Source organism: Bombina bombina, chromosome 11, assembly GCF_027579735.1.
Source record: "Bombina bombina isolate aBomBom1 chromosome 11, aBomBom1.pri, whole genome shotgun sequence".
NCBI classification, from domain to species: Eukaryota; Metazoa; Chordata; class Amphibia; order Anura; family Bombinatoridae; genus Bombina; species Bombina bombina.
Genome location: NC_069509.1, coordinates 169751793 through 169765114, shown reverse-complemented (window position 1 = coordinate 169765114; position 13322 = coordinate 169751793). Strand labels below are relative to the sequence as shown.

General features: G+C 36.4%; 1 protein-coding gene across 5 annotated transcripts in view; it reads right to left on the bottom strand.

Moving 5' to 3' along the window:
* Positions 1 to 2569: 2569 nt before the first annotated feature.
* EEF2K (eukaryotic elongation factor 2 kinase) overlaps positions 2570 to 13322 on the bottom strand; it is a 132808-nt gene continuing 122055 nt past the window's right edge. For all 5 annotated transcript variants that reach the window (XM_053694785.1, XM_053694784.1, XM_053694787.1 and 2 more), the window contains one exon: positions 2570 to 7440. In XM_053694785.1, the coding sequence (XP_053550760.1) occupies positions 7331 to 7440 (110 nt within the window). In that variant the 3' untranslated portion in view covers positions 2570 to 7330. The remainder of the gene's footprint in view (positions 7441 to 13322) is intronic.

The following is a 13322-nucleotide window of genomic DNA, read 5'->3' as shown; positions in this document are numbered from 1 at the left end:
GCATCAGTATAATAACACCCAGCTCTATACAAAGACACAGTAGTGACACTGGCACATGCGTATAGCCAGAGGAGGGCTGGTTATAGGATCAGTGGTATCTGCATCAGTATATTAACACCCAGCACTATATAATGACACAGTAGTGACACTGGCACATGGGTATAGCCAGAGGAGGGCTGGTTATAGGATCAGTGGTATCTGCATCAGTATAATAACACCCAGCACTATATAATGACACAGTAGTGACACTGGCTCATGGGTATAGCCAGAGGAGGGCTGGTTATAGGATCAGGGGTATCTGCATCAGTATAATAACACCCAGCACTATATAATGACACAGTAGTGACACTGGCACATGGGTATAGCCAGAGGAGGGCTGGTTATAGGATCAGGGGTATCTGCATCAGTATAATAACACCCAGCACTATATAATGACACAGTAGTGACACTGGCACATGGGTATAGCCAGAGGAGGGCTGGTTATAGGACCAGTGGTATCTGCATCAGTATAATAACACCCAGCACTATATAATGACACAGTAGTGACACTGGCACATGGGTATAGCCAGACAAGGGCTGGTTATAAGATCAGTGTTATCTGCATCAGTATAATAACACCCAGCACTATATAATGACACAGTAGTGACACTGGCACATGGGTATAGCCAGAGGAGGGCTGGTTATAGGATCAGTGGTATCTGCATCAGTATAATAACACCCAGCACTATATAATGACACAGTAGTGACACTGGCACATGGGTATAGCCAGAGGAGGGCTGGTTATAGGATCAGTGGTATCTGCATCAGTATAATAACACCCAGCACTATATAATGACACAGTAGTGACACTGGCACATGGGTATAGCCAGAGGAGGGCTGGTTATAGGATCAGTGGTATCTGCATCAGTATAATAACACCCAGCACTATATAATGACACAGTAGTGACACTGGCTCATGGGTATAGACAGAGGAGGGCTGGTTATAGGATCAGTGGTGTCTGCATCAGTATAATAACACCCAGCACTATATAATGACACAGTAGTGACACTGGCACATGGGTATAGCCAGAGGAGGGCTGGTTATAGGATCAGTGGTATCTGCATCAGTATAATAACACCCAGCACTATATAATGACACAGTAGTGACACTGGCACATGGGTATAGCCAGAGGAGGGCTGGTTATAGAATCAGTGGTATCTGCATCAGTATAATAACACCCAGCACTATAAAATAATGTTTTTAATTTAAAATGTACCTTGGTGTCCTTCACTAAGGTCTGTACTTTGGAAAATGGCACGGCACACTGGTTGAAAAACACTGGTTTAGAGAGTTGAGTGTGATGATATTTAAAGGGAAAGTCAACTCCAAATGTTTTATTGCAGGGGTCGCCAACCTTTCGGACCTCAGGGACCACTAAACTCACAATGCTCAATCCTGTGGACCACTAACATGATTTTTTTTTTGGGACATTTGAAAAAGATGCCAGTTAGGCATCGAAACGTCATGTTTTTCCCAAGATTTTAACTTTTTGTATTATTAAAAGCTAAATTTTACTTACAAATGACCAGTGAGTGCTGCCTTTTTTGCATAGTATATATATATATATATATATATATATATACACACATACTGTACATAACTAGTATAACCATAGCTAAGTTTTACATTATGTATATATTTACACATTTGTAAGAATTATTTTTTTGGAATGAATGAAATATAAGAGAGAATTTTTTTTTTTAATTTTCTTCTTTTTTTTTTATATACTTTAATTCCACTATTTCAAGCCAAGACTATACCAACCTCTGCTGGCTTTAGAATGGAAGTATCTTCCTCTGAGCAGCGTCCCGGGCGGGAGGAGTTAAAAATACAATCTAGCTACACAAGTTGCGCAGTACTACGCAACGTGCGTAGGGAGATTGTAATTTAACTTCTCCATCGGCGCAACTGGGGTGACACCATCAGAGGAGATTAATTCTTGCTTGATGGTGTCAAGGACCACTGGTTGGCGACCGCTGTTTTATTGTTTAAAAAGATAGATAATCCCTTTATTACCCATTCTCCAGTTTTGCACAGCTAACACGGTTATATTAATATACCTTTTACCTCTGTGATTACCTTGTATCTAAGCATCTTTTAACAGCCCCCCTGATCACATGACTTTTTATTTATTATTTACTGACTTGCATTTTAGCTGTGTTGTGCACAACCCACAGACGTGAGCACAATGTTATCTATATGGTTCATATGGACTAGCACTCCCCTGCTGTGAAAGCTAATAAAAAAACATGTGTTAAGAGGCTGTCTGTAGTGGCTTAGAAACAGGAAGAAATTTAGAGGTTCAAATGTTATAAAGTATATTAATATAACTGTGTTGGTTGTGCAAATCTGGGGAATGGGTAATAAAGGCATTATCTATATTTTTAAACAATAACAATTGTAGGGGACTGTCCCTTTAACTAGTTTTTAGAGTGCATAAATGTTTAACAAAACACAAAGGAGAAATACATTTCAGATAAAACAATGGTAATCTAAGGATTTATAAAAAAAAATTATACAGGTCAACACTTCCATAATAAACAACTCAGTGTTTATTGACAGTTGTATCTTAACTGTACAGGAGTTGCATATAAAGCTTATACTACTTTTGAAGCCCTTATGACTTTAGAATGGAAATTAGTCAGTTAATTATTTGTACCAAAAAGTATTACTTTAGAAAATGTATTTCCAAGTAGTATATTTTAATGATAGAAATCTAATACTGTTACCTGAATATGCATTGGGTCTGTATTGAATCAGATGTGTATTTTTGGTTTAAACTTACTTAGTGGTACAGTTTTTCATCTTGATCTTGGATGACATGACATACGTCCTTATTATGCTAATGAAACAGGATTTCCTGTAACATTTAAATGAAATCTATCCAGCAATCACATGCTGTGACCTAAAAGCCTTAATCATAAAGCTTTTGTCTCCCGAATGTGAGTTGTGACAAAACCGATCTCCTGTTTTTCTGTTTCCTGAGATGAAAGATCAGAACTGCTGCAGATAAATATCTTTGTATAAATTATACAAAAGAGGAACTATGAAACTTACTTATAGATGCTTATACACATTTAAAGGGCAATTAAATACAAACTGGAAACTGCATAGAATTGCAGCTTCATATTTGAAAGCATTTGGCAATGATAAATGCATTATTGTTTTGTCATATCAGTATTTTTGTTTAGCCTTTTTCTTTCACACATTTTCATGTCCCCCAGAACATACTAACCCTTGTTTACCAATCTGTCCATATGGATGAGGTATGAATGTGACTGTGATTTACACACCCAATAGGAGAAATATAACAACTCCCATATTGCAAAACTCTCCATTCTTTTCTTCCCTTAAGATGGAATAGCATTGATTCTACTCAGTTAACTAATTATGATTTATTAAGCAGGTTTGTTTTTTTTAAAATAGACCCACATTATTATTTTTTTATCTTCCCAAAATATAAATATATGGTTATGACAAATTTATATGCTTTCAAGCTCACAGTTCATAAGTGCTAACAGGCAGCATACTATCTTTGAGTAGGGATGGGCGAATGTTTCGCAACATTCGAAAAACGGCACGAATTTTAACACATTCGTTCGTTCGAATCGAATTTCGAATGTTTACATAACATTCTAACATTCGATTTTCGAATATTCGGTTTCGAATTTTACGATTACATTCGAAAATATTCGAATTCAAAAAATTCGAATTTAGATTGTAATAGAATTTCTAATGCTTTTTCTTTAAATGTAATATTCGAATTATGCAATACGTGTATTCGAATTCGAAAAATTCGAATTTAGATTGTAATAGTATTTCTAATGCTTTTTCTTTAAATGTAATATTCGAATTATGCAATATTCGAATTCGAAAAATTCGAATTTAGATTGTAATAGTATTTCTAATGCTTTTTCTTTAAATGTAATATTCGAATTATGCAATACGTGTATTCGAATTCGAAAAATTCGAATTTAGGTTGTAATAGTATTTCTAATGCTTTTTCTTTAAATGTAATATTTGAATTATGCAATACGTGTATTCGAATTCGAAAAATTCGAATTTAGATTGTAATAGTATTTCTAATGCTTTTAAATGTAATATTCGAATTACGCAATATTCGAATTCGAAAAATTCGAATTTATATTCGAATTCGAAAAATTCGAATTTATATTCGAATTCGAAAAATTCGAATTTATATTCGAATTCGAAAAATTCGAATTTATATTCGAATTCGAAAAATTCGAATTTCGAATGTAGACATTCGATATAATTATAAACATTCGAATTCGAAAGTGACATTCGAAAACTGTAAATAACATTCGATTTTCGAATTTTTAAGAATATTCATTCTTATCGACATTCGAATTTAGAATTCGAATTTCGGTAATAACATTCGTTCTACATTCGAAATTCGAAAATTTGCACATTCGCCCATCCCTATCTTTGAGTAATTCACAGTGACCTAAACCATCTAGTATCCACACTGCTTTAACAAGGATTTTGTTTGTCACGAGCAGCAACACTTGCAATCCATTTTAAAGGGACGGTTTACTCCAAAATGTTTATTGCTTAAAAAGACAATAATCTCTTTATTACCCATTCCCCAGTTTTACATAACCAACACTTTTATATTTTTACCTCTGTAATTACCTTGTATCTAAGCCTCTGCAGTCGGCCTCCTTATCTCAATGCTATTTACAGACATGCATTTTAGTGCTGACTCATGAATAAGTCCAGGGAAGTGAGCACAATGTTATCTATATGGCACACATGAACTAGGAGTGTCTTGCTGTGAAAAGCTATAAAAATGCTCTGAGATAAAAGGCGGTCTGCAGGGGCTTAGAAACAGGCAGAAATTTAGAGGTTTAAAAGGACAGTACACTATAAAATTGTTTTTATATGAATGTATTTTCAATGACTTGTTATACCAGCTGCAGAGTATAACATTTTTGAGAAATTGCATTTTCAGGTTTATTTGTGTATATGAAGTATCTGGTTTTGTGCTTTGAAAGCACAGCCTAATACAATGGGTTGAGCTTGTAGGTAATATCAGATCTCATTATGTTATCACTTTGTGTACACACACTTGCTTCCTTATCTTATATTTGTCTGGAAAACTAAAGCTTTATACATAGATAGAACAATGTAAAATTATCATGTTATTACTTAACTAACCTGCACCCCACTGGGAGTGTCATTTCTTCTACTGGCTGTATTTACTTAGCGTATTCAATAGCAGAGACTCCAGTATCAAAACTTTCAGTATAGGTTGGGAAACCACAAGCTAAATCAGCTATTTTTAAGGACAAAATAGGGGTAAAGGAGCTACTTGTAAACAATTTAATACACTCCAACAGGTCAAATGGATCATTAGGAACAATTTAAAAGGGAGACATTTTTTGGGTAAACTGTCCCTGAATGTTGGTTGTGCAAAGTTGGGGTATGGGTAGTATCTATCTTTATAAACAATAAACATTTTTGAGTAGACTGTCCCTTTAAGGGAGAACAAAAAGAAATGTGTGCATAGTTTGAAGCTGAATTCTGAAAAAGGTGAAAAGGTGTCAATCACAAGGTGTCACTCACAAGGTGTCACTCCTTAGCTTCTTTGGGTGCACCTAGGCAACTAATTGAAAATTGTGCTTCATACGTATTTATGTAAAATATCATGTCATGCTTTTAAATGCATAAGAATATTTTGGTATTAATTCACAAGCTTGCTGGAGAGATTTGATTTAAAGGGCATGTAACTACAACTTAAAGGGACATAATACTCATATGCTAAATCACTTGAAACTGATGCAGTATAACTGTAAAAAGCTGACAGGAAAATATCACCTGAGCATCTCTATGTAAAAAAGGAAGATATTTTACCTCACAATCTCCTCAGCTCAGCAGAGTAAGTTCTGTGTAAAAAGTTATACTCAGCTGCTCCCAGCTGCAGGTAAAAAAAAATAAAAAAATGAAGAAATGAACAGCAGCCAATCAGCATCAGCAGTGCTGAGGTCATGAACTCTTTTACTGTGATCTCATGAAATTTCACTTAACTCTCATGAGATTTCATAGTAAGCTGAATAGGGAAATAATATGAGAGTTCACGAGGCTCATCCCCTAAACTGTCCCAGGACAGACACACTAATATGCTGCTTAGAAATCCTTTACAATGGGAGGTGGCTACTGAGAAACTTTTGAGGTAAAATATCTTTCTTATTTACATAGAGATGTTCAGGAGATATTTTCTAGTCAGCTTTTTACAGCTATACTGCATCACTTTCAAGTGTTTAAACATTTGGGTATTATGGCCCTTTAATGTCCCTACATTAAAACCCTGGATTACAGTATCTTACACATTAAATAAATTTAAAGACTTGAACTTATCTCTAAAAAACACAGAAATCATTTGATAGTGTTTTTATATCTGTAGATATTTCTAAATTAACATCAAACTGAGCAATACGCAGTCCCAGTAAAACCTTCTTAAAACAACCTGTAATCAATGAGGCAAGGAGTTCCATATAGGCTCTCAAAAGAGACCATACTGAACGTCTAGAGAGGGAGCAACAGGTTAGTTCTAAACCAGAATACTCAGGGTACAAAAAGCTAAATATCACAGATCCTTATCCTCTAACTTTATATTTTGTTTTAATTACCCTTCATACTCTTTTGCCTATCCCCTTGTTTTGTATAAAGTACTGGGCAAGCACCTTTTATGTTTGATGATGTAGACAATCTATTTATACAGCCCACCTGGGAGTGTGTTTGTAACAATGTATAGTTTTGTTTATTTTTAAATACATTGTGCTGATTTTCAGACTCCTAACCAAGCCCCACAGTGTCAGATGTATACTGATGTCTACAGATTCCTGCTGGCTACTGTTGAAGAATGATGTGAAATGAAATAAAAAATATGCTTTTTTTCTAGCAGTAAAAACGGAATCTTTTCTTCAAAGAAAAGAAAGGGGTTCACATGGATGCATGCGGCTTACAGGGATACAGTTGCCTGCATATAGTCTTGCAACGGGGAAAGAGTGGGGAACGCAAAACAAAGTGCACATATTTACAAAGGAACTAGTTATAAAAAGGGGTTACTGCTGCAGGAGTTTGGGTGGACATTCTCACCAACTCTACAACATCTAATAAAAATATAGTATTTCATTTTGTCTCAATGTAAACAAGCAAAAGGGTTATCCAGAGACAAAGAAACCATTTTGTAACAAACTTATATCATAGTCTCTTTTAGTCTAGTACAATTCTTCAGCTGCCGCCATCCTTTGCAGAAACCTGGACTTTCTACTCCTCCATCTGGGCCCATGCTTCCTCTGCCTTCTGGTAGTATTGGTTTGCCAACCGTCCCTTCATCGCCTCTATAGCAGCTTCCGCAGCTTCTGTGTACAAGTCACCTACGAACAAAAGCAACACACATAAGAGGAACTACTCAAAGGTAGGACTAGATTTTATTCTACTTGAAAAACTTATTAATTTTTTTTCTACAAATGTGTCAGTTAAACTTAAAATTGAATTCCCCATATAGGGCTAGATTACAAGTGGAACTGCATTTAGTGCTCCCGCTCGAGCATAAACTTCACTATAAGTAATCTTTTTTGCGTGCAAGCTGAAAGAAAGCAGTTTGTGCACGAATGAAACCTGTTGTGCACTAACTTTCAGACTTTGCAATATCGTAACTGCGTTTACATATTCTCCCCCGAGACGCTAATGGAGAGAGCGCAGAAGAAAAAACCTTACACCTATCGCTCTTGCGCTAACCCGACAGGAGTTATGAATATTTCACATTCCAATGTTCTTCACCCATAGAACAATTTTTTTTTTTTTTTTTAGTAATCAAGGTTTTTTATTGAGGCAATATCAAGGATACAAAACATCAGACAGTATACAATTAGCAGCTTGCTATAAGATATAACATATGTTATTAACAAGACATTGGCTGTGAATGCGAAGTACAGCTTTTACATTCTGAGTTTACCTCTTTTCTATTTCGTTTCCTATGTCATAACATAAAGATAATAATAATGAAAGAATTTAAACAACCCTGGTAAATTATACTTCCTATAGGGTGATACGTTTATTATAATAGAGGTGTATTTATTTTTGAAGGATTGACAAATTATAGGGAATCAAAACAAGTTGCTCCTATTAGATACACGTGAACAGGGGGCAAAAAGCCTCATCTTCATGGTAAACAAAAGACTAAGAGCAACTTATGGCAAAATGATGGTTGTAGCGGATTAATACCGCTTATTTATCCACCTAATATAAGAGTGGATTATAGCTATGAAGTAGCTAAAAGTGAGGGTGGGGGGAGGAGCCATAAGTTATATTGAGTGAGCCCCTCTCCTGGGGAGGTGTCAGCTGTAGACGATGTGGGAAAAAGGAAAGGGGGTATGACCCGCAGGCAACCAGTACCGGCGGGAAAGGAAGAAGAGGAGCCCAGCAGTCAGCAGAGACGTGGGGAGGGCATGTACCTCTAGTTGCAGTTTACGTATCTTACGGAGAAAAAACTTAAACATATGAGTCAAATAATCATAAATCTGATAAACCGACAAATTGTAGTTAGAGCCCCTTAAACAGCAATATTTAAAAAAAAAAAAAAAAAAAAAAAAAAACAACAAGAAACTCTTGGGCACAGTATGGATTAGGGTATCCTTGTTAAAGATTTGCAGCTAAGTAGAAGGGTATAAACAAGTGCTATGACAGGAAAAAAAAAAAAAAAAAAAAAAAGATGAAATAGTAACAGGAGCACAACAAGTACAGGGTACATAGTTAAAGATTCAGGTTATCTGGGTATATCCCACCAGGCAAAGTTAAATATGAATACATAACTAGGATTATCTGTTTGACTTCAGACCTATGATCAAATATTTCCTATTACGCACAGCCTCTGAAGCATATAGCTTTATAAACATAAAAAGGCTAAACCTCTAAATATCTGTGGCCTGGCCAGGGCCACTAATATTATGCAAAATCTACCCAGAGGTATAGACATACTGATGTGATCTAGTATAAGAACAGTACTATTCTTTCTTTATGTGTCTCTATAAAGTGTGCTAGAGACCAGTTCTAATATAAGAGTAATTAGCGCTTACAACAGTTAATGCGACTCCTGTGTCCGTTATACATTCTCTGGTTAGCTGTGTATGGAGATATTTAAACGTATGTAAATAAATGCAACAAACAGACAATCTCTGCTTAGCAAGCCTATATGTCCTGAAATAAAAAAAAAATAATGCCCAGTGTGCTGGTAGTTATATCCATTGTGGCTGTGCTAGAGAAGCTGCACAGGCTTACACAGAGTCTCAATCTAAGTAGAAACAGTACCTGTAAAAAGAGTTTTATAAAACATATAATGTGGTCCTGAAACTTTAAATTACAGATCCTAAACAATATATATAAAAAAAAAAAAAGCAGTTCTATGCACTCATATGGGAGACATTGGTAGGAAATGTGAATTGTTATAAAGAGCACTGATTACCCCTCCTAAATCCTATAAGAAAATAAAATAAAGTGAAGTTCTATGGAAGCAAGACACAGTAGAAACATAAAATCACTGTAACTACACCTCCATTAATAGCATCAGGGCTAAACATATTTATAGTTATAGTTTGGAGGGAGATAGAACATTTAAATTATAGTTCCAGTTATTACTCTATCTTCCCTCAGATAGTAAGGTTTAATGGTAAGCTAACTTAATATAATAATGGGGCTAAAGTGCATCACCAGACAACATTAAAGCTTGGGCAATAAACAATAAACTTGTTGTCACAAGTGCACATTCCCATGTATTGGAACGGTTAGAAATGTCAGCCGATACCCCTTTTCTGAGAATGTCCCACACCAGATGCATTAGGGAGTGAGTAGATCAGTTTGTAAGTGTTCAGCAACTCTGGGCACCTGGATTGAAAATTAGAGATCGCATGCCTGCGATCTTGTAACCATGAAGCTATATGGTGATCAACCTGTAATGACTCCGTGAGTCTCTGAAACCCATTGGCATGTATGATATCCAGAGCTTCGTTGAGGACTGGGATCCAGTTCTCCGGTAAGAGATACATGCCGTCCGCTTGCAGTGGAATAGTGGTTATTCGTGACGGCCTGTCACCAACACATAGCTGATCTTTAACCGGCTCAGATGAGATTGGTCTCCTCTCAGCTGCAGAGCCCCCCTCTGCGCCGAGCTGTGTCTCCTGTACAGAAGAGCTCATGTATGTCCACGGCAGTTCCAGTGCTGGGATTGTTGCTCTGTTATTGATCTGCGCGGTCCCATCTCTCTTGTCAGGATTGGCAGGAGCCGCCATTTTAGATAAGGGATTAGCCGCTGCATCACACTGTCCTCTGATTACGAGTGTGAGATCCTGGAAGTTAACGTCCAGCTTCCGTGTCAATTTCTCTAGTGACTCTCTCACTAATTCAATAAAGTCTGCCATGCTCGATGCTGTAGGTTAGGAACTAAAGAGGTATGTGTTGTGGCTATATATCAGGTAATCACCGCTGCCACATGGAGCTATCCTGTAGATTGTCGCCGCTCCAGAGTCAAAGTAAATGCTTGAAATTGCATTAAATAAGGTTGTAAGAAAGTTGCTTTCCCCCTTATGATAAAGGGAGTCTAGTGTTGAGTTGAAAAGAACATATATTAAATGTCCCATATACTGGATACTTAAAGATTTTGGAGGAGCTCAAAATGTAAACGTCCTGTCTCCTCTGCAGTTGGCTCCGCCCCCAGAACAATTTTATTTTAATTGTAAATACATATTTATATATATATATATATATATATATATATATATATATATATGTATTTACCTATACCAATGTTTCTATTTATAAAGATATATAGGTTTAGATATCTATTTTACATTAACTATATATATATATATATATATATATAAAAATACATTGAATAATAAAAAAAAATAAAAAAATCTATGTGAAGAACATAGGAATGCAAAATATGCATAACGCAATTCGTCTTTTGCACTTTAGGTCTAATGTGGTGTCGGGTTAGCGCATGTGAAGAAATGTATGTATAATAATTTTACATAATTATTATTTAGAGATTTTTTTATATTTAATATTTCAAAAACATGCTTTGAGGTTGGTAATTCTTCATGTGTGCTAACAAGACACCGCATTAGACCTTAAGTGCAAAACACGAATCATGTTATAGAAATATGTATTAACAATAAAAATAAAAATTTCTTTAAGTTAAGAACATTGGAATGTGACATATGTAAAGTAAATATACAGTAAAACAAAATTACATATGTACACACATATACATACATACACATATTTAGACATGTATATGTATGTATATATACAATATAGCCCTTTGCAGACAAACACCTTGTGATATACCATATACCTTTTAACCCTAATAGCTTTTTTTATATATATTTATACAACCAATTTTTATCAGATGGTGTTTATATGAGTGTAACTGTAATTTTAAATGTATTTATGCTTTTTTTAGTGCAACCTTTTATTAACGTACTACCCCTTGCTCAATGTTGTCAGTCTCGCAAACCCGACTAGCGTAAATCGCAATGTTGCTCTCACAATCACGTTTACTTTTAACTTGTAATACGAGCACTATTTTTGTTGCGCGCAAAAAAAAAAACAATTGACAAACGCACAGTAAAAAACATAATTTATGCTTACCTGATAAATTCCTTTCTTCTGTAGTGTGATCAGTCCACGGGTCATCATTACTTCTGGGATATTACTCCTCCCCAACAGGAAGTGCAAGAGGATTCACCCAGCAGAGCTGCATATAGCTCCTCCCCTCTACGTCACTCCCAGTCATTCGACCAAGGACCAACGAGAAAGGAGAAGCCAAGGGTGTAGTGGTGACTGGAGTATAATTTAAAAAATATTTACCTGCCTTAAAAAAAACAGGGCGGGCCGTGGACTGATCACACTACAGAAGAAAGGAATTTATCAGGTAAGCATAAATTATGTTTTCTTCTGTTAAGTGTGATCAGTCCACGGGTCATCATTACTTCTGGGACACCAATACCAAAGCAAAAGTACACGGATGACGGGAGGGATAGGCAGGCTCTTTATACAGAAGGAACCACTGCCTGAAGAACCTTTCTCCCAAAAATAGCCTCCGAGGAAGCAAAAGTGTCAAATTTGTAAAATTTGGAAAAAGTATGAAGCGAAGACCAAGTTGCAGCCTTGCAAATCTGTTCAACAGAGGCCTCATTCTTGAAGGCCCAAGTGGAAGCCACAGCTCTAGTAGAATGAGCTGAAATTCTTTCAGGAGGCTGCTGTCCAGCAGTCTCATAAGCTAAACGTATTATGCTACGAAGCCAAAAGGAAAGAGAGGTAGCAGAAGCCTTTTGACCTCTCCTCTGACCAGAGTAAACGACAAACAGAGAAGACGTTTGTCGAAATTCCTTAGTTGCCTGTAAGTAAAATGTTAGGGCACGAACTACGTCCAGATTGTGCAGTAGACGTTCCTTCTTCGAAGAAGGATTTGGACACAAAGAAGGAACAACAATCTCTTGATTGATATTCCTGTTAGTGACTACCTTAGGTAAGAACCCAGGTTTAGTACGCAGAACTACCTTATCCGAATGAAAAATCAAATAAGGAGAATCACAATGTAAGGCTGATAACTCAGAGACTCTTCGAGCCGAGGAAATAGCCATTAAAAATAGAACTTTCCAAGATAACAACTTTATATCAATGGAATGAAGGGGTTCAAACGGAACGCCCTGTAAAACGTTAAGAACAAGGTTTAAGCTCCATGGCGGAGCAACAGTTTTAAACACAGGCTTAATCCTGGCCAAAGCCTGACAAAAAGCCTGAACGTCTGGAACTTCTGACAGACGTTTGTGTAACAGAATGGACAGAGCTGAGATCTGTCCCTTTAATGAACTAGCAGATAAACCCTTTTCTAAACCTTCTTGTAGAAAAGACAATATCCTAGGAATCCTAACCTTACTCCAAGAGTAACCTTTGGATTCACACCAATATAGGTATTTACGCCATATCTTATGGTAAATCCTTCTGGTAACAGGCTTCCAAGCCTGTATTAAGGTATCAATAACTGACTCAGAAAACCCACGTCTTGATAAAATCAAGCGTTCAATTTCCAAGCAGTCAGCTTCAGAGAAGTTAGATTTTGATGTTTGAAAGGACCCTGTATCAGGAGATCCTGTTTCAGAGGTAGAGACCAAGGTGGACAGGATGACATGTCCACCAGGTCTGCATACCAAGTCCTGCGTGGCCATGCAGGTGCTATTAGAATCACTGATGCTCT